Source organism: Melospiza melodia, chromosome 1, assembly GCF_035770615.1.
Source record: "Melospiza melodia melodia isolate bMelMel2 chromosome 1, bMelMel2.pri, whole genome shotgun sequence".
In the NCBI taxonomy this organism is placed as follows: Eukaryota; Metazoa; Chordata; class Aves; order Passeriformes; family Passerellidae; genus Melospiza; species Melospiza melodia.
The window spans coordinates 17,843,990-17,868,709 of NC_086194.1; the positions used below are offsets into that span (position 1 = coordinate 17,843,990).

General features: G+C 44.8%; 1 protein-coding gene across 1 annotated transcript in view; it reads right to left on the reverse strand.

Moving 5' to 3' along the window:
* GPR158 (G protein-coupled receptor 158) overlaps positions 1–5,464 on the reverse strand; it is a 185,918-nt gene extending 180,454 nt beyond the window's left edge. Inside the window, exon 1 of the mRNA XM_063149670.1 lies at positions 4,462–5,464. Within this exon, the coding sequence (XP_063005740.1) occupies positions 4,462–5,333 (872 nt within the window). The 5' untranslated portion in view covers positions 5,334–5,464. The remainder of the gene's footprint in view (positions 1–4,461) is intronic.
* Positions 5,465–24,720: the final 19,256 nt, after the last annotated feature.

Below are 24,720 nucleotides of genomic sequence, written 5' to 3' on the forward strand. Positions count from 1 at the left end.
AAGACCAATGACCAGTTCCCAAAATGTAGATGTATTTCAACACAATGTTAAAGAAAATGAGAACAGCACACAAGGGAACATTTTGAACTGCAAAAGCAGCAACTCATTCATCAGAGTTTGGGGATAATTGATGTCATTGCACAAGCCTGAAACAGTGCACATGAATCTGACTAACCATGCTCAGGAAATACTGGAACAGGACCTGAGAAGAGGGACCATGGCAACACAGAGCTCATGGCAGACTAAGAAAGCCAGTTTGTGTAGTCTAGTAAACAAAGGTGGTGAAGGGGCCACTGCCTATAAAATCAGGGCAGTAAACACCAACTGAGGGTGCTAAGTCAGATGGAAGACAGTTCTGGACCAGAACAAATGCATGAGAACTGACTGCAAGTGAATAAATTCAGATCAGAAATCAGGAGAAGTTGTCCAACCCTTAGGTCCAGCATGCCAGTGGACTGAAGAGTCAAGAGGGAAACCCACCTACTTAAAAGATGGAGATTTGTCGACTGATGACATTAAGTGGGCTTGTGACAGCAGAAGACTGACTCAGTGACCCAGGAGGACATTTTTTAACTTGTGTGTTCCTATTAGCTGACTACTTAGTCATCTTTCTTCTAGATTAAGATATGATCTTTCCCACTTGTCTCCTGGACTGCTAAAGCAACAAAGACCTCTCATTTCTTCCTCCAGGCACCAAGGAAATATTTTTAGAAAAGGAATTGTATTTACAACATGCAACTTCTCAAACTTTTCCACTTTCTCAGTGGGGCTGCAAGGAGGACAGTTGGGTCATCACATGCCATAAAATATGGTTCATTCTGACCATGTGATAGGGAGTGGCAGAGGAGGGGCACAGAAGACCTGGGACAGATGCTCCTGTGCTCTACCCCCTGCAGCACTACAGCAGTAGAGGGATTAGACACATTAGGTTGTGAATTTCAGCTGCAAATGGCATCAGTTTAGACAGGAGGGATGGGTAACATCAAGTGATTACTTTGAGTCTCTGTGGATCCTGATTTCTGAATGGGAGCCTACACTGCACCTTATAAACAGTAATGCTCTCTGCATGCATTTTGGGTGGAAAGAGACAACACAATATGAGCAAGCACTGCAAAGAGCTGCAGAGAGCCAGCACTGCTAGCTTGGCATTGTACTAGGCTAATGTGGCCCTGAACAGCTGCTGGCACACTTATCAGGACAATCAAGTTGCCTTTGGTTTCTCCACTTCATCTCAGTATTTATCTACAGCGTCGGTCATGGCAAGACAACCACATTCTCCCCTTGGCCTTCACTTAGGGCAGTTTGGCAGCAATCTTTTGGGAAGGGGACAGGTGAAATTGAAGACAGATGAGCTGCTGGCAGGAGCCCCCTGGCCTGTAACACTCCCATCCTCAGGCCAAAAGCACTGTAACTCTTCACAATGTTAAGAAGAAAACTTTGCTGCTTTGTGCTGCACTTTGGGAGCTTCACTGACAACAGCACTGCAGCAGCAGCATGCACTGAACACAGCCAGCAGTAGTTACCATTATTGCCTTCATTATTCAGTATCGCTACTGCCCTCATTAACCTCTTCCCATTGCCATGCCACATGAACAAACCCTTCTGCTACTGCCACAGAAGAGATACCAAGAAGGAGCAATGGGCTTTTCCTTCTGTAATGTGAAAGAGCTCTCTCTCATGGATATGGCATGCTCCTGGAATGTACCACACCCTAATGTACCATGCCTTAAACCTAATGGGAGCAAAGAAAGTACAAAAACTGTTAAAAACTGTTAGAATAATATTAAAGAGGCATACACTAAAATACCATTAATGATATCACACCAGACTACTAAATGGGAGGAGCATGGTAACTGATTCATTAAAAAGTTTCTAACACATAGTTCAAAGATATCTTTTTGGGAGAACCAACATAGCTGCCCCAAAAGATGGAGAGTAGTGAACACTGTTTTTTCATATGGACTTTAAATAAGAATTTAAAGTCAAAATATTGTGTCACTCAAAGACTGACGGTGAGAGGAAGTAAGCTTACTTCAAGAGGTATCTTATAGTAATTCACACAACTAATTTTCCAGTAACCACACTAGATGTCACATTTTTCATGTGCTCATGCTTTAAGCCATTTTTTCTCTTAAAAATTCACATTGAGGCTGTGTACCTATTAAGTAATGAAAACATGGTGTAAATATTGAGACAAACTACAAGACTTGGAAGCATATTTTGTGTATACCATTTTCTGTGTCGCTGAGAAGTTACTTTCTCAATATCCCAAGTCATAACTTTGTATTAAAGCCCATCTTTCATCCAGCATACCTCAAATCAGGAACACAGGAACTATCCTTCAGCCTTGCCAGAACATGTATGTATTTATAATTTTACTACTTCTACCTGCCTCTTTAGTAGTTTGGCAAAATAACATAACCCCTTTTTTAGAAATGCTTACAAACTCATCCCTGTTGATACAACAAATCTTTGTTAGTTTTGCCCTAACTGTTCAGTATAACAGCAACACAACACTTTGAACTTGCACAGCATACTCCATCTCATGACCTTGTAAATATGAAGTGGTTCTCCAAGCTTAGATGAGCTCAGTGAATGTCCCTTGAAGTGTCAGAGCCATAACAGGTTATTCCATTTCTTTCCTGGCAGTGACCCCCAGGTGGCAAGCAGAGGCTGGGAAGATGAGGCAGGGAGGGAAGGCAGTGCTCTGTACTGCATCCAGGAGGACATCTACTGGTTGTCGTGGCTGGCCAGGGTTGTGCCAAAACAGATCTGGTGCGTTCTGCACACCAAAGCTACCACAGCAGAAAGCTACACCACTGAGATGCTTCCTGCCATCACAGAATCTTGGCACAGAGCTGGGATTGGAGCTTAGACTTTTCCCCTTTAAAACATGGGTTTATTTCCTCTTCAATTAAGTCAAGATTGAAGCGTCTTTGAGTTCAACTTTATATCAAAATTTACATTCTCAGAGAGCTGGTTTGTGGCTGCCACCACACCTGCAGCCTAGTGGCTCTGCCAAACTCTATCTCCAACAAGAGAATATCAGCCTACATTAACTCTCATCCACATCCCAAAGTTCATCAAACGTTGAACATTGCATTTCAATGATCTCTGACAAGCTTCCTGACTTCTCTGGACTCCCTAGGGTCCAGAAGAGCTCTACAGTAGACCTATTCCTGGGTTTTGGTCTCAAGAGGAATTCAGCAACAAACAGCCTACAGCTGAGCTCATTTTACCTTAACCCTATCATCCCCATAAGCGTGAAAATTTCAAGGCAAAAAGTAATTCAACAGAGAAATAAGCAGCCATTATCCATTCAACAAATTTTGGGTTTTTTCAGGAACTTAGGACTGCAGTCATATCTCTTTGATTACACTGGATTTCCGACTAAGCCAAGAGAAACATTTGCAGACATTACTGCCTTGCCTCCTAGGTGTGGCAAAATCTCTTTGGAGTCTGCTACATTCTCATCAATCTTTACCTGCTACTAACTGATAGCACAAAAGAAATCCTGTGCTCCTCTCTCATCCTGAGAAACGCCAGCTGCTTCTGGGCAGTGCACATTCCCCACTGGACAGAGCTACCTGTGAACCCCTTACAAGAGTGCCAGGGGGAAAACTGGCATCTCACACTCCACAGGTTGCTCTCATTTGAGCAAATCTCTCTTTGGTGTCAAAATACAAAGACACAAGAAAGAGCCTTTTTCTATCTTCCTCTCTGTTAGTTGCAGCTCAGTGGCAAAGTACATAAAAGCAACAAAAAGTAAATAAAGCAATGAAAAAAGCAAACCTTTACATATGCCAGGTACCAAATATAAAGCTGGAGGTGCAAAAGGAAAGCTCTCCTTCTGCCACTTCAGCTTATAGCCACATGAACTATGACAGAACAGCAGTCACCAGCACCTACAAGTGTACTACCACTGACCAGGCTCGAGCACCCCACAGTGGATGCGCTCTGGAGACCAGAAACAGCAGTTTACCAGCACTAGTAATGTCATTAATTACTGGGAATGTTATTTCCCAGCAGGTTAAAAGCATAGCTGAGGTCTAGCTAGGTTCAATTTCGCAGTATAATAAGAAAAAACAACTCAGTGAGCATTTTTCTCTTACAGACACAGATAAACTTCGACTGGCAGCTGCCGCTCTCCTCTTCCCACAAGCCCACCAGGAACGTAACCCATATGCACGCCTGCTCCAATGGGAGCAAAGCAAACGCTGTCTTACAGACGGAGACAACAGCGATGCTTTTAAGGAGCAACAGCTCCCGAAGGCACGAAGGTAGCGCTCACCAGAATGGCCTGAGGCTGCTCTGCGCTGTGACAGCAGCCCGTGCGCCTGGGGTTGATCAGGTCACCCAGAGACCACAATGCCCTTCCCTAGGAAGGGAGCAGAACCAAACCCCCATCCTGCTTCCCCCCATCCCCTTCTCGACAGAAAGTAAAGGGAACACTCCTCTCACCTGAACTCGGGCAGGAGGTTTGGCCGCAGCCCATAAAAAGCCGCCGAGAGAGTCACAAGCCAGCCGGGTTTGTAATTCCCATTCTCACACTCCAGGTATGGTGAGGACCACCGGATATGGTTCTTATCAGCAGTGAAGCTCTCCCGCCTCTTCCAACTGTTTTCCAAAGTTTTGGGGCCCGTGTTTAAGACCTTCCTGTGCAGATGCGGCCTCCACTTGCGCTTCAAGCTGTGGAACCACTCAGTTTCTACAGAAGCGTTGGCCAGGCGGTGAGCCGTGGAGGACAAGTCCTGCAGGAGGACCTGGCTCTCGTGCCTGCTGGCCTGGAGGAAAACCTGGGGAGTGGAGGAGAAAGGCTCCGTGCTGAAAGTGATAGCGGCCCTGGAGATGTTGGGGTCCTCCTCCACCAGGCTCCTGAGCAAGGCGCGGTACCACTCCAGGTCCTCCTGCAAGTTCTGCTCCCGCGACTTATTGCTCTGGAGGATCATGTTGAGTAAGCTGGTGGCGTGGGTGAGGGTGCCCAGGGCGCCGTGCAGGGAGGGGTGCGAGGTGAAGCGCGACTTGCCGGCGAGGCTGGCCAGCTCGTACCGCCCGGAGCAGTTGGCTCGCCGCAACTCCCGGGAGTCGCCCGTGTAGAGGAACGAGGCCACGTCCTGGGGCACCTCCTCGGCGAGCCGCTGCGCCAAGATGGTGCTCTCTGTAGAGCGGCTCCGAGGAGCCGGCAGAGGCTCCCGGCTCTTGATGTGGTTGTAAATAGGCTGCTTCCCTCCGAGCGCCCGCTCCCGGCCGCGCACTGCCTGCCCTTGGTCGCCGGCAGACCCCAGCCCGCGCTGGGCGAGGAGCAAGAGGAGAAGGAGCCGGAGCAAAGCCATGTCCCCCGGTGCTGCCGGTGGCGCCGGCACGGCGAGGCGGCTGAAGATGAGCTTCGCGCAGGCGGCCGCGGCGCAGGGGTGCGAACGCGCAGAGGCGGCCGAGCGGCAGCGGGGCGGAACGCGACCCCCGGCCCGCGAGTCACCTGTGGCGGTGCCGCCCGCAACCTCCCCAGCGCGGGGCTCCGCACAGCCCCACCGCCGGCGCGGAGCGGCGCGCAGCCCCTCCGGCGACAGCAGAGCCGAGCCCTCCTGCGCCTCCTCCCGCCGCGGCCACCGCGCTCACTGAGCTCCTGCCCGGCGCAGCGCGCAGGGGCGGCGGCGCCCGCGCCCGGCGCAGCGGCGGGTCCCCCCGCGGCGCCCCGCCGCCGCCCGCGCTCCGCCGCTCCGCATCCTTCGAGCGCCGCTGCCGGAGAGGGGGGCCCGTGGCGCGGGACTGCCACTTGCTGCGGGGATCGGCGGGCGGGGCTGCTGCCGCGGAGCCAGCGGACAGGCGCCCGCCTCCGCCAGCGCTCGGCTCTGCGAGCGAGGGCGCCCGGCCGTGGGAGGACGGATGGTCACCGGGCGGCTCCGCCACGGGCAGCCCCACACCGCGCGGCGCTGCTCACCGCCGGCCCTTATAGGTGTACGCCAGGCAGCGGCCGCCCTATGTGGCCGCCTCGCCTGTCAGTCAGCCGGCAGCCACTCACGGGGCAGGAGAACGGTGCCGTGCGATGCCGGCGGAGGCGGCGCTGCCGCCGCGGAGAGGCGTCGAGGCACCTGGCTTCACCGGCAGCCGGCTCAGCCTGGGACGAAGGCGGGGCAGGCGCCCGCCCCGATGGGAGCCGCTCCGCTTTCCCGGGGCTCGGGAGTGCGGGCGGGGAATCCGCGGGGGCCCCGCCGGGCCCGGGGGTCGCCCGCGGCGCGTGGCAGCGACACCTGGTGGCCGGGCGTGGGGCGGCGCCTCCGCGGCGGGGGCGAGCGCGGGAGCGGGGGCGCGGTGCCCCGAACGCCCGGCTCCGTGAACGCCCGGCTCCGTGTGCCCCCTCCCTGCCGCTGGAGAAGCCCGGCGCTGCGGGGGAAGGCAGTTCAGCCAGATCCGCAGCGTGGGCTGATGCCTGTCAGAGCTGCGTGCCGCTGGGGGAAGGCGCTCCCGCTTCCAGCGTTTCTCGGGTGGGTGGAGGGGGCGCAGCTGATCCTCGGCTGCCCCCGGGACGCGTGGGACCGGCCGGGCTGCCCAGGAGGGAGGCGTTTGGCCAAGGGAACGACGTTTGTGTGGGAATTAGAAACTGCGCCTTCGGGATCTCCGGCCCCTCGCCCGCAGCGCCTCGCCCGGGCTGCCCCACTGGCCCCGGGCACGGAGCGCATCCCCCCGGAACGGGCGCTCAGCCGCCTTCCCTCTCCTGCAGCTACGGTGGCTGCCTCGTTGTGTTTCTGTAACCATGATCTTTTTTTCCCTTGGTGTTTTAACTCCAAGGCGCTAATTCCTACCGCTGTTTTCAAAACTAAGTCCTTAATCCTGTGGCTTTTAACATTGACCTTCAGAGCACCTGTGTGGAGCTGAAGCAGCACAGGCTGATCGCTCAGCTTTCCTCCTCTGTGGAAACCCCCTTGGAATAATATAAATGCATAGGAGACATTGTTAGGATTTTCCAGATAAGCCATCATGATTAGTAATAGGAATCTAGTTTGGTAAAACATTTCAACGTGTGTTTAACTTTGTACATTTTCTTTGGCAGAATTATGCACCTGCTCAATATTTTACTAATGGATGAGGGATTTGTGGCAGGAGACAGCAAAGGGTGAGTTTTGGAGGAGGTGGTCCATGGCAAAATCTCCTAACTACATTCCATTCCCATTTAATATAAAATTCCCTTTTGGAATTCAAAAGTGCAGATGAAAAGAGTAGTAAAAGAGGACCTTTTTTTTTTTCCTCCCCCCCCACACACGTGCATGCACATCCTAGGAGCAGATTTCAGTTATGCAGAATATATTATCTAATTTTAAATCACTGACAAGTTATATCTGCTCCTTAAAACATAATCTTATTTTAGAATTATTTGAAATGACACTTGACAGAATAGTCACTCTAAGATAGCTAAATGTAAATTACATTTGCAGTCCATATATCCTAGTGATGCTATGCATTTTGTCTTTACCTATGGACACCTTTAATAATTATAATATTATTGGTTAAGAGAGAAAGTTATAAATTATTTTTGTCTCTTGCTGCAGGCAATTGAAGAGGATATTCAACACGTAAGAATAATTCACTTGTACTGAGCTTTCCCTCAAGTGCATAGTTTGTGAGGTTATTTAGAAACCGCTTATACTGAGAAGCTCAGAAGCTGATAGTTACAGTTTAGCACAGCACAGGGAGTCTGTATTTCCAAGTCTGCTCTCAGCAAATACCTAAAGATGCATCATTTGCCTGTAGATAAGTGAGAACTAGGGCTTTTGAGAGCAGCAGCTCTCAGGGCTGAGCTAAACTAACGTGGGATCTGTTACAGGGAGAGATATCACTGGCATCATAAATAAACATATTTTTTTAATGTTGTGCCTGGGCTGATTCTCTTTATGGACAGACAAGGGCTGCTGTAAAGGAAAGGTTAGTTCCCTGTTGGAAATTCACTTTCCCTACTTTAGCCTGACTATTAATACCTGTCTGAACTGCACTAGGCCTGCTCAGTGGCCACATTCACACATTGTCAGGATAATCAACCATCCCTTTAATGTACTTGTATGGTAAGTTCCTTGTATTTCCTGATCACCTCATGGTCCTTCCTCATACCCTTCTACAGTGGCACCCACCACTGCCCCCTGTCCTCCACTAACATCCCAGAAGCTGCAGTTCTTAACCCAAAGGTTTGCCAGGAGCAAAGACCCAAATGGGTCAGTGCACACCTCCAGATGCTGGAAGTCTCCCTTAATCTCAAGCATTAGAAGTCTCTCTTTTTCCTGTCCTGTCAGTCTGCACTGGGTGTTTGTTCTCTATGCTGGCATTTCTGAGTCAGAGGGGGAGGATGAGGGGTTTATTGAGGACTTCTCATTCCAGGTGCCAGGATCATGGCTGAGTCTTGTACACCTGTACCACACAGGGTGGAAAGAGGCCTCCTTTATCCTGTAGGGCTTCCTTCTGCAGTCAGTTCAGAGCTGATCCCAAACAGCTACTGTGTACAGCCAGCTCCAAAATAAAACACAAACAGATTTTAAGCCATTGCAAATGTGCATTTTCTTACAGCTTTGTAAACACTGTGCTGTGGGACCCAAATCCTACCATTCATAGCCCAGATCTGGGGAAGTGGCAATATGGAAATAAAGCATCCTCCTAGAGTAAGGAAATCTACCAAATATTTTATTTACTAAGGACTGGGAGAGGTGTAGAAACCTGTGATCCTTGTATTTTTTTTATTTTAATATTAAAATGCATTAATACTTCTGGACTTTTATATGTAATCAGTTGAGTGTGTCAGAAATCTGTTCATCTCTGACCAGGACAATGTGAAAATGGACCAGGAGTCCCCTGAGAAACAAGATTGCTGTGACTGAATAATGTTTCCTATGTTCCTGCTTCAATTCTGCCAGAGGTGCTGCATCAAGCCATTCACTGCAAGGAATCAGGAGGCATCTGACCACTGTCATGAATATTTCTGAGTTGTTACAACTGTTGCAATTGCTTCACTCAATGTGCTTGTACATGAAGCATCTCAATTCACTGTATTGCCTATCAGGACTGAAGTCAGCTCTACATTAATCTAATTACAGTGTAGAAAGAACAGTAGTGCAAAATGTTAGCTGTTATTAACAGACTAGACTAACCTACTTTCTTCAAATATGGCCTATGCAAAAAGATTGTGGTTTATCTGAACTGTCTGAACTGCTAAAAGCATCACAATTACTGTATTGTTAAACCAGTTGGGAGCAAGGAAAGACTGTTTTAGCTGTGAAATATATTTAAAGACTCATTTATTAGTATTTGTCCTAAACTGTTTAGGAGGTATACAGAGAATCCACACAAGAGTAAATGCCAAAACTTTTAACATTGTATTGTTGTATTTCTCTCACAAAAACAGAGACAAATTGCTGCTTCTGGTATTTAAAAACACATGAAAAGCAAAATATTCTTAAAAGTACTCCTGCTTTTAGCTTGATTTCTTAAACATATAACATTCTAGCAGCAATATTTTTTGTCTGTCTGCCAATGACTTCTGATCTCTTTAATTAATTTCAGGTAAGTTTGACTGAAATCTACAAGCTTCTACAAACGTACAAGCTTCTACAGCTGGATCAAATAAAGCAACCCATGTTCATTTTCATGCTGAGGGAAAAGCTTCAGAGTGAATTCAACAGTTAAATAGTCTCTTTGGTCTTTCCTTTGGCCACTCATATTGGCCAATAAGCATAAATATGCCCCCAAAACAGCTAGAACATGTGGGACAGCCTCCCTGTCAGGGAGGGAGCAGCCAAGGGGGCTGATGGGGTGGAACTCAAAAAGACAAGGGGGAGCTGCAAGTGCTGTTGACAGTGGGCATAGAGCCATGAGACTTTAGGAAACAATGCAGAGAGTCCATGGGGGCTGGGAGAAATGCTGATATTACAGCAGAGGGTGAGAGAAAGAGTGAACACAAATCCACTGGAAACCAGGCTTTGTTAGTTCTCTTGTTTTCTCTCACAAATGAATTTAAACCATCAGCTGAATATGTCAGGAGAGAATAGTCAAAATGTAGAGTACTAAAATTCTTAGTTAGAAGTGGACAAAAGAAGCAGCAAGAATCACAGAATCACAGAACTTCTAGGTTGGAAGAGACCTTTAAGATCATCGAGTCCAACCCATGTTCTAACACCTCAACTAGACCATGGCACCAAGTGCCACATCCAGTCTTTTTTTAAACACATTGAGGGATGGTGACTCCACCACCTCCCTGGGTAGATGATTCCAGTATTTGACCACTCTTTCTGTGAAAAACTTCCTCCTTAATTCTAGCCTGTATCTCCCTTGGCACAGCTTGAGACTGTGTCCTCTGAACTTACCTGTCAGTTACTGTTCACTGGCAGTGAGGAGCTCCAACCCACTGGACATTTTCTTAGAAACATTGGGACAGAAGGATTCTGACAAAGGCTGTCTAGTAGAGCAGTGCAGCAGGACCATGTACAGCACAACTGTCTCTGGCAGGGGCTTGCTTGCCTACTCTCAGAGAATTCCAGTCAGGTAGACCCCAGAGCCACCCTAACTACCTTCTTCACATTTCATTGCCTTAGCACCAGGTGTGGGGTGAGAGGACCCCATAATATTCTTCTTTACTTTCTTTGTTTCTTTGCCTTCTTATCAGAGCACAATCACCACAAACTAGTATCTGTCTGCAAAAGACCACTTTGACTTCCTCATTTTTTTCTTTATCTGGGCTAAATTAATCAAATTTCTTAAGAGGCTATGTTACAAAACAAGCTGTGTTTTGCTTTCCAAAGCCCTGCTGTTCTCTTCTTGACTGTCAATTCTGTTTCTCTAGGCATCCCAGATAAGGCCTCCCATTATGCATCACCTCGAGAACATGTAAAATTCTCTGTTAATACACGCCACATTGAGGTCTGTCTGCTTTTTCACCTTCATCACATTATTGACCACCACTCAAGTCTGTAATGCTGAGTAATCCTCATAACCTTTCAAAACATATTGCTTCCCAGTTATCTATTATCTATTTTTATTTGAGGATTTGAGCTCTGCTACTTCTGGGTAGTTTTTTGGTACTTGTATTTGCTGAATTTTACCAGTGATTTTAGGCAACCTCTGTTTTTTTCAAATTATATTTAGCTCTTATTCCATTTTTCAAAATGTTTATAACTATCTCCTTTTTTCTTGTACTCATGTGCTTATGATTTGACCTTTTATTTCCTTAGCTGATCTGTCCATTAACCTATTTTATAGAATGTATCTTTTAGGAACCTACTAGAAACATCTTCCTGGTTTGATAGTACACAGCTGATCCTTACTTTTGAGAATTAGTTCAGGAGCAATTTCTTACCCACTCATGAATCACCTACACAATAGTTCCTTAGCTTACTGATGAGAACCTCAAGATGCATATATAGTGAATGCTGCTGATGCAGATATGCAGCATGTCTACTGCTTTGTCACTATCCTTGAGGTCAGTTATGAGTCAAAGAAGAAAATTAAGCTTGTTTCATGTGGAGTTCTCTTGACAAACTCACAATGGCTAATCTTAATCAATTTATTATTTTTAGGTGATTATTAAAAAGCAGTTTAATAATTCTTTTGTGAGTCTTCTGGTGATATCTATTTCATTAGCTTCTTTATAATTTCTCTCATCTCTTTTTCTGAAAATACACAGCATGGGTTTTTTTCCAACTTTAGAATCTCCCCCCCCAAACACTTGAAATAGCAAGTGGTAGTATATGCTTGAAAGATCACATCCAACAGAGAATGTTATTCTAGATTAGGAGAAAATGTCAGAAAACACATTGATGACTTCGATGCCTAATTGTTTGTGGAGAACTTGCATCTGATATGCAGGTGTATCTAATATGCAGATGCAGACTCTACAGTTTAAACAAATACTATTCAAAAGCTTTGTTAGCTTATTGACTTAGCTTATTTCTTAGTTGGGAAAAGATGGGGGATGCTGAAATGCAGGGCTAAATATAGTCCATATAAAATACAAATAAAACTACAGTCCACTTTGCTTGTACTTTACAGACATGATGTAAATGTTGTGAAACACTGTGCACATTAACTGAGAGCTGGTGGTGCCTCTGTGGCAAGGACACACAGTGTAACGTGCACTGAGAGCAGCACTGCAGCTCAGGACACATACCCAAAGCAATCAGAACCCTGAGCCAGTTTCCACTAATTCTTTATTTGAAATTAAAACAAATGTAAACCAGAAACTCCTGTGTCAATTAAGGCAGTGTGCAGCAAAGGGAATAAATTACTGGCATAGTACCTGAGCTGCCTTCAAAAGCAAATCCCACTTCCCCTTAATTTCCAGTGCTAAATAAGGACATTAAGTGGGCAATGCCCCTAATAATGGTAGAAGAAGATTCACTGCTAAATCCAAAAGGAGACAATAGTGTTTCTGGCTTTGTTTGACATAGCCTAAAAGCTGACATGAACTGCCAGCCCCTGCAGCAAAAGAAGCTGCTGAGCTCAGAGCCTCAGCCATCCCTGGGTGAGCAGGAACACACGTGGAGAGGAGGAGTGCTCAGTCCCCTGATAGTCTGTCTTAGCTGCATTCATTCAAGGGGTAAAAATATTTAAATATTTTAAAATATTGTCCCTAACCACCTAACTTATGTATTTGAGTACAGATTAATGGATGAAGCACAGGCAGAGGTGGTAGAAGGGCTTATCTTTGGATTAATAGCCAGGGCCTAGAACATTGCTATGGCTAGTGAGAGGTAGAGACTCTTCTCAACAAGAACTTCAAACCCACAGCTTTGAGGAGACAGCCCAACAGCCGTCCAGCACTGTGGGATCTCAGCACCTCAGGACTGATGTGCAGAGTGACCGAGACCACCCTTGGGGGCTTGGAGGTCCTGGAATGTTGCCAGAAGTGTCTGGTGGCTGGACTTTGATCCTGCACAGGAGACAACACCTGTATGAGGATGGGAGGATTTCACTGGGATAAATGGTGAAGGGATAAGTTAATTAGAATGTAAAACACAGGGTTTAGGATTTCGGTACAGAGGGGTCTGGAGAAGTAAGATGGAGGAATTGGGGCGTGTCCTGTCCTTCTTCTTCTTCTTCTTGGCCTCCATCTTCTGTGGTGATGTTGGCACTTTGGGATTGGTCCTTACTAAAAGTGCACTGGTCAATACGGGTAAAAGGTATTGGGGAAAATAGGTAAATATCTTATACGTAGTTTTGGGTATAAAGATAAGTGACCGCCCCGGGGGCTCTCAGTGTGCTCATGGCTGGCTTGCTGTGCAGACCTCTGTCGGGCCGAGAGAAAATCTTGTAGATAAAAAACTAATAAATACTGAAGACCGAGAAAAAATCTGAAGACTCTTTTCGTCCTTTGGAGCGCAGGCTGCCCAAGGCCATCACAAGCCTTTCCAGGCCATAAAAACAGCTGAGAAAGAGACACAGCACCTTGTCAGAGTCAGAATGAAGCAGGCTAGAAATGAATGAGAGATAAATGCACTAAGATGAGATAAAGGAAGAATCACCTGAAAAAGAAAGCTTAAAAATCATTATAAGCATCAGAAAATAACATCTCCACTGGGCCATGTTATATGAAGTAGCTAAATTTCTTCTGAGCACCTTGGCTTCAGTAATGAACTAGTTGATTACAATGAGCATTCAAATTAATACAGTGCTTTTTAACAAGAACTATCAGGGAAGAATAATCACTGGGAGAAGAGCACAGGCAAAGTGGTCTTATTTGTTCTCTTACAATAAGAAAAACATTCATAGTACTTCCAACAATATCTGAAGAAAAATTAATTTTGTTATCAAACAATAAAACTTGAATGCATACAATCCTGATCCAGTGTGTACAGCAGTAAATTGCTGGCTGTTGTTTTCTTCCTTGCTGCTTTAGGGATTTTGGGCATTAAAAATATTTTTTGAACTTTCAAAGACGTAACCCACAATATGATGGCATGGTAACTACTTTGGATTTAACTTTATGTCTAGATGAAGTATTCTCCCTCCCAATTATTATACCAATTACTTTTTTTCCCCCAAATATTTTAAAGAATCATTTTGCCTTTTCTCTGTTACATAAAACAACAAATCTGATTTAGATTAGCATATCATTACTGAAGCCAATTATATTATATAAATTTATATAGAAAAGTATTTGCCCACTCACCTCATATACAGAAGGAAGAATATAGAATTCCCATTAAAATGTTACAAAAATCTACATCCTGTTACATTTTGTTCGAAGAATTTGCAGATGTCAGCTAATGGAAATAAACTTCAAAGGGAGGAATAATTTGAATTAATTGGGAGCTAAATCACAATCTCAAAATAAGTTCTGTTTGGCTGCTTTATGCTGTGTTGTTAAGTGGGTCTTTTAACAGCTTTGCTGTTTCATGTAGAGCTGTCCACTTGAAATCAGAAGCAAATAGCAGAAGCTACTGATCATGGACCTTGAGGTTTGAGGCAGCCCTTGATTTCATGCTGACAAAATATTCAAAATAAACCCTCAGTTAAAATGCTGCTTTTTCTCTTTCTTCTTGGAAGAAACAAGATTTGTGGAAGAAAACCAGACTATCCTCTCTCTGCCCCTGTCCATCTGCCCCATTCCACATTTAACAGAAAAGCAAGAGGTGGGATGGAGTAGATTTTTTTTTTAAACAATGAATGAGAGGGACATATCAATGATACCATAGATGGAAGGGAAAAGTGAAGGCAAAGAAATGTCATTTTTCTGATCTTTTTTTCATAACTTGTAAAAAGAGAGGCTCTGCTTTACTGTAGGTCAGACAGACTTCACTCTGGAGGAGAAAGGTAAGGTGTTGGAGATTGTACAGAGAGAAAAAAAAATAATGATACAGCCTTTTGTCCTATGTCCAAGGCTCCAGAACAGCCATGTTTTTGACTTAGGAAAGCAGTTTTAATAGACAAGAAGGCAAAGGCCAGATAAGCTTTGGGCCAAACCTTCACAAGTCATACAAACCCTATAAAGCAGGGACAGCAGATGAGAGATGAGACAGTTGTTTGCCATGCCAGTGTTGGGGTGGGAATTCTGTAAGGTTGATCTGGACAGTCCTCTGGCTTTGAGGAGGGAGGCATGGCATGAAGAAATAAGGCAGACAGTGGGTAGGAGCTGACTGACAAATTCACTTTCAGATCTCTCACCACCAATGCCCTTTATTTGCAGCTGTGATGTTCATATTTCCTGATGTGGATCACTGATCACTGGGACCTGTAGTGAATAAAGATGCACAGAGCTACATCATTCATAGAGATGGTAAAGAGGTCTTGTGGAGCTAAGAGCTTTTGGTCTTTGAACTCAGAAAAAAATCCCTATAGAAGAAATAATCTCTTCAGCCAATCCAGCTTTCCTCTAGAATTATCTTCAAAATTAATGTCAGTTCAAGAGCAGAAGGGAATTTTTGTACATGTCTGTAAAACTGGGGAGACTTGAATCTATGTTTCAACTGAGCAAGGATGACATTCAGCAGAAACTGCTTGTTCCCCACTGATTCTAGAAATCAGAGGCTACTGAAAAGATTGAAAGCTAATACTGATGAGATAGAGGGAGGATTCAGCCATTATTGTCAGGAGGAAAGATATTTCAGAGGAACATTTCCATTTACCTTCTCTAGAGAGAGTGATGATTTCCTATGAAAAGAACCCAAGCTACTTTGCAGCAATAGAAAAGAAGGATAACTTTTTCTGCGTCTAACCTCATCCTGCAATTCCTCTCTCTAAGTCATAACATAGCTAATGGTTTAGTTTTTGCATTGATTATCTCAATTACTTTTTAAAGGCTATTCAAATAGTAAAATCAAAACAAAGGTATGTCAGTTATACATTAAGTTGTAGCTTCAAGGACTTGTTCATATACAGCTTTCATCTACTAGACTGTTGATACTTGCTTACTAGAAATCATAATTTTGCAAAGTGCCTATTTTTCACAAATCCTGTCCAACAGTGTGGGATGGGTGTACTTGAGTTATCTTGGCAGTATTATCCAGCTGTTGTTTCAATCTATGGAACACACACCAAAAGCAGACAGAGGGGGGGACTTGAGACTTACAGTGTCAAGAGCTTTGCTCTTTACCTTCCCCTCTAATTTCATGTTTGCAAGGGACAGTCCAGTGCAGGCTGGATGGCTCTCTTCTGCCAGTGCAGTCTCAAATGCTAGCTCTCTCCAGGATCAGCGTGCTTCTTGATCCCCACTGTGCTCCAGAAAGAGAATGATGAGCTAGGTCACTTGTTAAACCAGTGTCTCTTCTGACTCAGCTGCACCAAATGCCTAAAGGCAAGGAAGCCACATCAGTGCCTCCTTTTCCAAGAGTGTAAGTTGTGGCCCACTGTGATTGTAGCATAAGTAACAGGACTGAGTCTGCCAGTTTTCATAGACAGACAATATTTTCACCAAGCATAAGTTTCTTTTTCCTTTACTGAGATACAGTAAATTTACAGATTCTGAGTAACCTACATAAGGACATGCAATTCTTCACATAAAATAGAATTCCAGTAGCTGTAAGAGAAGCCAGCCAGCTCTAGGTATTTCATTGAAACAAATTACAGCTTTCAGAGCAGTAAAAGTACTGATGGTAGTAAGATAATCCAGGAACCTGTTTTGACAAGTGCACTGTTGTTAGTGCTACTTCCCTATTCAATATTACCTTTTTTTAACTTAAACAGTCGGTCTGTCTAAACTCCATCTTCATTTTCAAATAGATGCAAAGGCTAAAATCTATTTACACTGCAATCAATAGTAAACCACTCACAGATTTTGCCAGAGTCAGTATTTTAGCCTACATTGACAAAGGAGAGGCACCATCAAGTTTTGTACTGGACTGATGCTGTGCCTTGCAAACACTTAATGTCAGAGAGGGGCAGATATGGATTAATGTAGCTTTTGACACTATAAATCCCTCATTCTGTCCACCCTTGGTGCATGTTCCAAAGTTTGAAACAGCAGCTAAATAAGAGACAGATCAAGTATATCCAATCCCATGCTGCTGGACAGGATTTGTGGAAAGGGGGCTCCCTTCACAGATAGCTCTGCTGAGGACAATTCAGGTCAAGGTCTTTTTTTCACTTACTTGCAAAAGAATGTCATCTGGTTTGATTTTATCCTGCTGTGATTAGAAGATACATAACCTTCAGCTTTTCTTTCAGCATCAGTCATTTGTAGCTAATAATTTCATCAAGTGTAAGCAGCCTCTGTACTGCTGATTCTTCTGAATCACGATGTTTTAGTTAAAAATCATTTTGGAAAGTGAGACTTGGACTCTGTAGGTTTGGAAAATTCACAACATTCTACTTTCTTTTCCTAAAAGATATCAAAGAATTATATTAAGAGATATGTAAATCACCCATTCTCTTCCACAAGCTGGAGAGGCATCTTCTGTCTGATAAACCAGAACTTATCATCCATCTTACCTCAGATCTGCTATTTATACTGCCCTTCTTCAAATGTGTTATCCCTGCCCTGCACACTGTTCCAAGGCATTTTCCACAAAACCTGCAGATTTCCACATCCGAAATGAGCACAACCCAGGTCAAATTTATACAGAGGCTGGAACTGAGTCTTCACTTTGGATGGCTGTGTGTGGGTGTGTGTGCATGTATGTGTATTTGTGTAGGTGTATCAGCATTCATTGCTTAAATTTTGATCCTGCTGTAAAAATTACTTGCATAGAAGTTTATTTTAGTACCAAATTGCAAGGTTAGTTCATTTTACAAGATGGCAGTTAAACACATTGGGAGAAGGAGGGCAAATAGATTTTTTTTTCTAAGATCTGCAGTGTCTGTGTTCCTCTGCAACAAACAGAGCAGAACAAAATTTTGGTGACCATTTTGATGAAAAAGTGAATGTGCTCAGTGAGCCAACAAGAAGCAGTCAGGGAAATCAAATATGAGACTAGATAATTTTTTCCTCTTCCAGCCATTCCATTTGACTTCCTGCAATTTCATTTAAGACAGAAATATTGTACTTAAGGGGGTTTCATGCTTTTTTAAATTAAATATGCTAAATTAGTTTGTGTAAAAACATTTCTCTATAAAAATCAGCTGCTATATTTGGTGAGTTCATGCTTTCCCTAAAAGTAAAAGCAGCTGTAATAACTTTCCTTCTAACTCTTCAAAAAAATATTCTATGACTTTGGCTCTGAAATCTCCACAAAGTCTGCATAGAAATAACCACCACAAATGAAGATCAAAGTGATGCCTTAGGTTTTAGCGTTTATATTTTTCATATTCTGTGCTGCTTTAGTGTGTAGTTCTGAGCTTCATAATAAGGGGTGGTAAGCTCTCTTCACAGAATAGGTAGACAAAACAATTCCTTTCCTAACTGGGGACCGAGGACAACCACCCAAATTTCAGGTCCAAGAGCATAAACAACGTGGACTAAAGAGAGAAAAAACAAGAAGGATGGGACTTCATAAGCTAAAACTAAAACTGGACAATTAACTCCAATATGCAAATGGACCAGAACTTATAAAAGTGAGAGACCCTGTGACTGGTTGTCTATTTTGTGACCATTTTGGGTTCATCTTGGGGTGTAGCCCTGGCTGGGCTCTTGTACTGCTCAAGGTGTATCCATTGAGGCCTTCTAATAAATACCTACTTTATTCTTTACCTCTGTCTAGCTTCTGTTCTAGGTCAGTCTTGACAAGGCATCAAAAGAATGAAGACCAGCTGGCTTTAGGGCTCCATTAAAGCCATTAAAGGTGGGAAGAGAAGGGAATTGTGCCTTCAGAGCCTGTGCAGTACTGTAGCTTATGCTGGGAAGCTCAGTGCCTGGCAGCTGCATTGGGTCCCTCCATCTCTGCCATTCAAGGCAGGAGGACTCTCCTTTCCCAACCTCTGCCCAAATGAAAAATTTTCTCTTGACATTGTGATGTACCTATTGGGTAAAATTCACATCATCTGCTTGAAGTGCATCAGATCCTCTCTCTGCAGATCAGTGTCCCAGTGTCAGGGTGACCTTTCCACCTCTCAGTGGGACCCATCCTCCAGGAGCGTGTATCCCAGCAGCCCCACCCTGATGCCAGCACAGAATTGTGTATTCTTGCCTGGGGTTCACCAAGGTCTGCCTGAAACCAGGCACAGTTAAAGGAGGAAGAGGCAGCACCATTCAATGTGATACAAGCTCAGCTTTGGTGTCTGGGAGTGCTGCTGCAGATGTGTCTGCTATTGCCTTTGCTTTTGCTGAGAATGGCAATGGTTTTGTGCTGGTGAGCTGTCACATACCAAACACATCAGGTATCTCCACTAAATGACCAAGTGCTGCAAAAAAAGTCCAAAACTGGGGGAAAAATTCCTTCCCTTGCCCTCTTGTTCTGGTGAATAGCTTTGATCCTCTGATACTCTGATACAAATGTTCTCTGTTTTTGTCTCTCCTGTTGCACTCTTATATATTCAACTATGTATGTACACACACACACGCACATTCACGTTCTTTAAACCCAATGGATTGTCCTAACCATGTTCCCTTTATACTCCACCCCCATCTACATTTTCAGCCCTGAGACACTCGGTTGCTCAGCTGAGGCAATGTCAGAGCCAGTGTTTTCAAGGACAGGAAGAGGAATGTGCAGCATCTCACACAGCTGGGAAGGAGCAAGGGGCAAGAGAGGAGAAAAAGCCCTTCCAGCATTCCTATTATGTCCAGATGTAGCACCTAACAAAGACTGCAGTGATGAGAGGCAGGGGTTAAATCAGCTAAGTTCCAGGGCACAACCTCTGACTGAAGCTTGCAGAACTTTTATTTTTTTTCTCCACAAAGGTGTGCAGCCACTCCTGCTGTTCTTTCCACCGCTTTTCACTACACTGCAGATGTTCCCCTGTCACTTTGCTCTAGGCCATCAGACTTGATAAATTCCTATTGCAAACAGAAGATAAGCTCCATGTTTATCAAAATGGAATGATACCAAGCATATTTTCATTTCTGCTACTCCAAGAATATGCATTATGCATACATTTTACATTTATGCCAGTTGGACTCAATTCTGCATCTTCCTGTCAGCTGAAATGATTACCTTTGTTTCTGGCAGGGACATGATGATGCTGTATTTACCCTAACAGGCCTTTTAACTTGTGATACTTATCAGCTGCCTAGTATTTTCTGGTTTGAGCCACCTTGGTTTTGATAATGAAATTTGTGTGGTCCTATCAGTAGCAATGGTAAAACACCCTCTGTAGACTCTTAAACTTTCATCTCTCTTGAAATGTTGGCCCCTGTGGGAGTCATCTGTGACAGGAGGAGCGAGGGCACATGCCTGAGCAGCACCATCCAGCTTGCACAGGTAGTGCAGACCCTGGGAGGGTGCTGGCCTTCCCCAGCACTCCTTCCATGGCAGTTTTAGGGCATTAATGCCAACCTGGGAACATTTTCAACAGGCTTTCTGGTCACATCCATCCCATTCTGGTCTATTTAGCTCTATAGGTGCAATCTCCACTGGGCCAGTCAGTCTCCAAGTGGTCCCTGACTGTTTCGTAGTGTGAGACAGCCTATAACTCTCGTCTGAATTTGCTCTTGTCTTTCCTATTTTCACTCCATAAATTCAACCATTTCAAGCTTAGCTGTACCCCTTTATATAGGATACTTCTGTCTTTTTATCCCTCCCTGCTCTGCATCCTCACTTGCAGCCAGCCCTTCGATGTTGCCTTATTGATCTCTTTCCTGTGTTTGGTTTGGCCAGTTGACCACCTCTTACCATCTTCCATTTCTTGTCATCTGAACACTTTCCTTTAAATCATTTGTAAATCCCTGATACTCTTCCAGGGAGAGTACACTTCCTACTTTGCTTTTACCCTTCTTCTCATTTTTTTCCTGTTGATTATGGTGGCAGAATCCTTGTAATGGCACATTTTATTGTAAAGTGAAAATATGTGATGGTAAGGTTTTAAATCTCACAGTTCTTTTATTCCTCCCTCATTCCTTTTTCTTTGGTTATCTTCTCCATTGACTTTCTTTCCAAGCTATTTCATTTTCCTTTCCCACATTTTTAGAGCTCGCCAGCACCCTGCTATTCCCTCTGCAGCTTTGCAAGCTTTGGAGTTTTTCCCTTCTTTTTCAGAGGCAGCAGCCACTCTTAATCTTTGCAGGAACTGTTAATCTCAGTGCAACACCTGTCATCTCTTGTGCCCCAGCTTCTCAATTTGTATCTGGTCTGCACTTGCACAGTCTAGTTTTCAGCTATTTTTCCTGGTGTCTTTCATGGCTTTCCCCAGATCATTTTTATCTGCTCTGTACTGTGACTCCCTTCCTTTTTATCCCAGAGGCAGAAGGGCCTTGTTAGCTAGTTCTGTTCCATAGGAAATTTTCTCTCAACATTTTCTTTTAGAGAATACCAGATTGCAAACACTGTTAAATTTAGCACACAGCTCTCCAGATCCTGACGAGTTAGAGCACTGGAGAAAGGTTTGTGCCCTAAGAGTTCTTATTCATCCTTGGGGTTAGTGCCAATCAGTTTCCTCTAGCTCGGAGGTTTTGGCCCTCAGTTTCTCTCTTTTTCCATGTCTGTACCTTTATGCCAGTTTTGAAAAGGGTTATTCCCATAAAGCTTTTGCACCACTGTTCTCACTCACTCACTTTTGCCACTAAAGTGCAACTGAAAGCATACTTCTTGTTTTAGGATTAAATAATTTCTCAAAATTCCTTAGTGGTGGAGATTCCACAGCCTTCCCTGGCAACCAGATGCTTGCCCCAGTAACCTTGCTCCCTGTCCTTGCTTATCCCTGCTGCAATGTCAGTCTATTTTTCTTGTGCCAACACAGTGGATATGGTGAACTATTCATTCCTCCCTCTTTGCAGGTACCATTTAGATTTTGCACACATCCACTTCAAGGTTTCTTTTCTCTGGACTGAGCTACCACAGGGACTTCAATCTTCTTCTTTGGTCATATTTTCTAGAGCTCTGACCACTCTTGTGCTCTCTCCTCAGGTCCCTGAGGATCTCTTGTCCTGTCAGATTCCTGCCACCAACATACTAACACTGCTTTACTGAAGAGAAGCCTTTGCCTCTCTGTTAGTCTGCCCATTCCCCAGTAAATGTTGTACTCCCTACCTCTATTAGAGAGGAAGTCTCAATGTTCAGATCTGTGGTTTGTATATATGATCTGAACATAAGTCTGAATTCTTGTTGAAACATTTTGGAGCGTTTGGAATCATTCTGATATCATGTAGCACATGCTTCCTTCACTCCTCAGCCACCCTTTCAGCAAAGGAATGTTGCTTTTTCCTAACTCTTAATTCTCTTAGCAGTGACTTTGGACTGAGAGCACCCTTGGTTTCACTGTCTATTCCTCTAGTCTGCAAGACTCTACTGCTGAGAAGCTCATTTCATTTTCACTAGCAGTTTTCTTTTTCCTAAAATGGCAGGGGTGTTAGGGGTTAGTGGCAGGGATTTATGTTATCCATCAGTATTTCATTTCTAGAACTTCCTGAAGACATATAAAGGGCCAAACACACAAAGTTCAGTGCTGTATTTCTATTTGAAATAACAGAAGTATATAAATCCACCTACAAGTGGTGACCTTTCAGGATTTGCAGAATTAGATCACATTGGAAAAACTCTGATGGATGAAAAATATAAGCGTAGGGGAAAGTAATATCTGGGATCCCTGGTGTAATGTTTTCAAGAAAAGATTTTATAGCAGTTACTTTACCCCTTGATTTATTCACACCTTTTGCATTTATCCCTCAGGGCAAAGTGCTCAAACTGCTCATATAAAAATCCACATTTGGACAGATTTTTCCTCTAATGAGGTGCTGGCTGCCTGTGGTAGATTTTTCTGAGAGTCCTGTCTAACTTGTTGTGACAAAGGTTGCATCTAATGTTAAACCTGTAATTTCCCTACAATAACTTTGTGGGTCATGATGGGTGCTGTAGAAAATGAGGATAGCCTGAAGGGCAACACAGTAAAATAAATTGTAAGAATTTGCTCTGAGTGATAGGTAGGGGCTGTTGGAGGTGGATGTCCACCCACAGGCACACACCAGAGTAGGTTAAGGTCACAATGTGAACTTTTCCACTTATGTTTTTTGCAAATCTCAACAGAGAGTTTATTCCACTTCTTAAAATTAGTTTAGACATTACTCTGAGAGAACTGGAAAATCTGAAATACCACTTTTGGGACAGATAAATCCAAGAGAATGAGCAACACCACTTAAAATTCCTTCATCTGTAAGTTTTGCTCTTAAGTCACACAAGGTCAAATAAGTCTTTCTAAAGCTTGTCCATTCCCCTCCTTTCAGTAGTTTTGCTGGGTAGAACCTATCCTGATGGCTGGGCACAGAAAATGTTGGTGGCCCACAAAAGTAAATGGCATTCCTCTGACATGTCAATGGAGTTTGCTTTTAATCCTTGAACTAGAAATTTTGTTTTCACTTTGTTCCTGCTTCAGTGTTAGCAACCTGCTTGGCTATGAAGAGCTTTTCGAGGATGTTTACCAGCAAGAATAGTCAAGTAATTAATTAATTGCCCAGAGAGGCAAATCCCTAGAAGTGTTTCAGGTCAAGCTGGATGGCATTCTGAGCAACCTGATTTAGTTGAAGGTGTCCCTGCCCCTGGCAAGAGGGTTGGATTAGATGGCTTTTGGAAGGTGCCTTCCAACAGAAACCACTCGATGATTCTGTGATTAAACTAATATGGCCCAGTCTTAAGACTGGAGCCAGCAAACACCTTTGGGGCATGCCAGGAAGGGCTCCCGGTTCGGGTTTAGTACCCCGAGCATCCCTCCCTAGAGGCGGAGCGGCGGGCAGAGCGCGGGCTGTAGGATATGGAAACAACATTAGGGGGAGCTCCGTGCCCTCCTCCCGCCCGGCCGGGAGCGCTGCGCGGGCAGAGCGGGGCTGCGGGAGGAGGGGGGCTGAGGGCAGGGCCCGGCTGCGGGCAGGGCCGGGCTGAGGGCAGGGCCGGGCTGCGGGCGGAGCGGGGCTGAGGGCAGGGCCGGGCTGAGGGCAGGGCCGGGCTGCGGGCGGAGCGGGGCTGAGGGCAGGGCCGGGCTGCGGGCGGAGCGGGGCTGAGGGCAGGGCCGGGCTGCGGGCGGAGCGGGGCTGAGGGCAGGGCCGGGCCGCGGGCGGAGCCGGGCCGAGGGCTGAAGGCGGAGCGGGGCTGAGGGCAGAGCCGGCCTGTGGGCGGGTCGGGCTCCGTCTCTCCGGGCCACCTCGGGCGCCCCGCGGGACAGCGAGTGCTGCTCAGCGGCAGGGTCAGGTTCACTGCAGGTGTTTTCTTGCGAGGAAAACTGACCGCCAGCTAATCCCACTCCTCAAAGTGACTAATTACCAACGATGGTTTCACCACTTCTGACTGAAAAGTCAGAAATGCCACAGAGTTAATTACTGTCTTTACATCCACCGCCGGATTAGTTAATGAGACGAATTATTAGGCATGGGCACTTCACGCTCCCAGGTTGTGGCGCTTATACAATGAAATGTTTTGGCATTTTCCCTGCAATTTTCGGGGCTTATTACCCAGACAGTTTACTATAGTAATTATGCAAGAACATTTATTATTTTCATACAAGCTGTAATGTGCATAATTTATTTCATAAATAATCATTAGAGAAGAAATGGAGAAAAAGTAAAAGTTCTGATTCAAAGGAGTTGGAATGAATTTGAGTTATAGAGAATGAATGTGGGCAGATCACAGCAGAGCAGCTGTGTGGAAGGGCAAAGATGGTTGTTCTAAGGAAATGGAGGAGAGACTGGAAGAGACAAACTGTGCAATTGACTGCTAGTATTACACAGAAGAATTA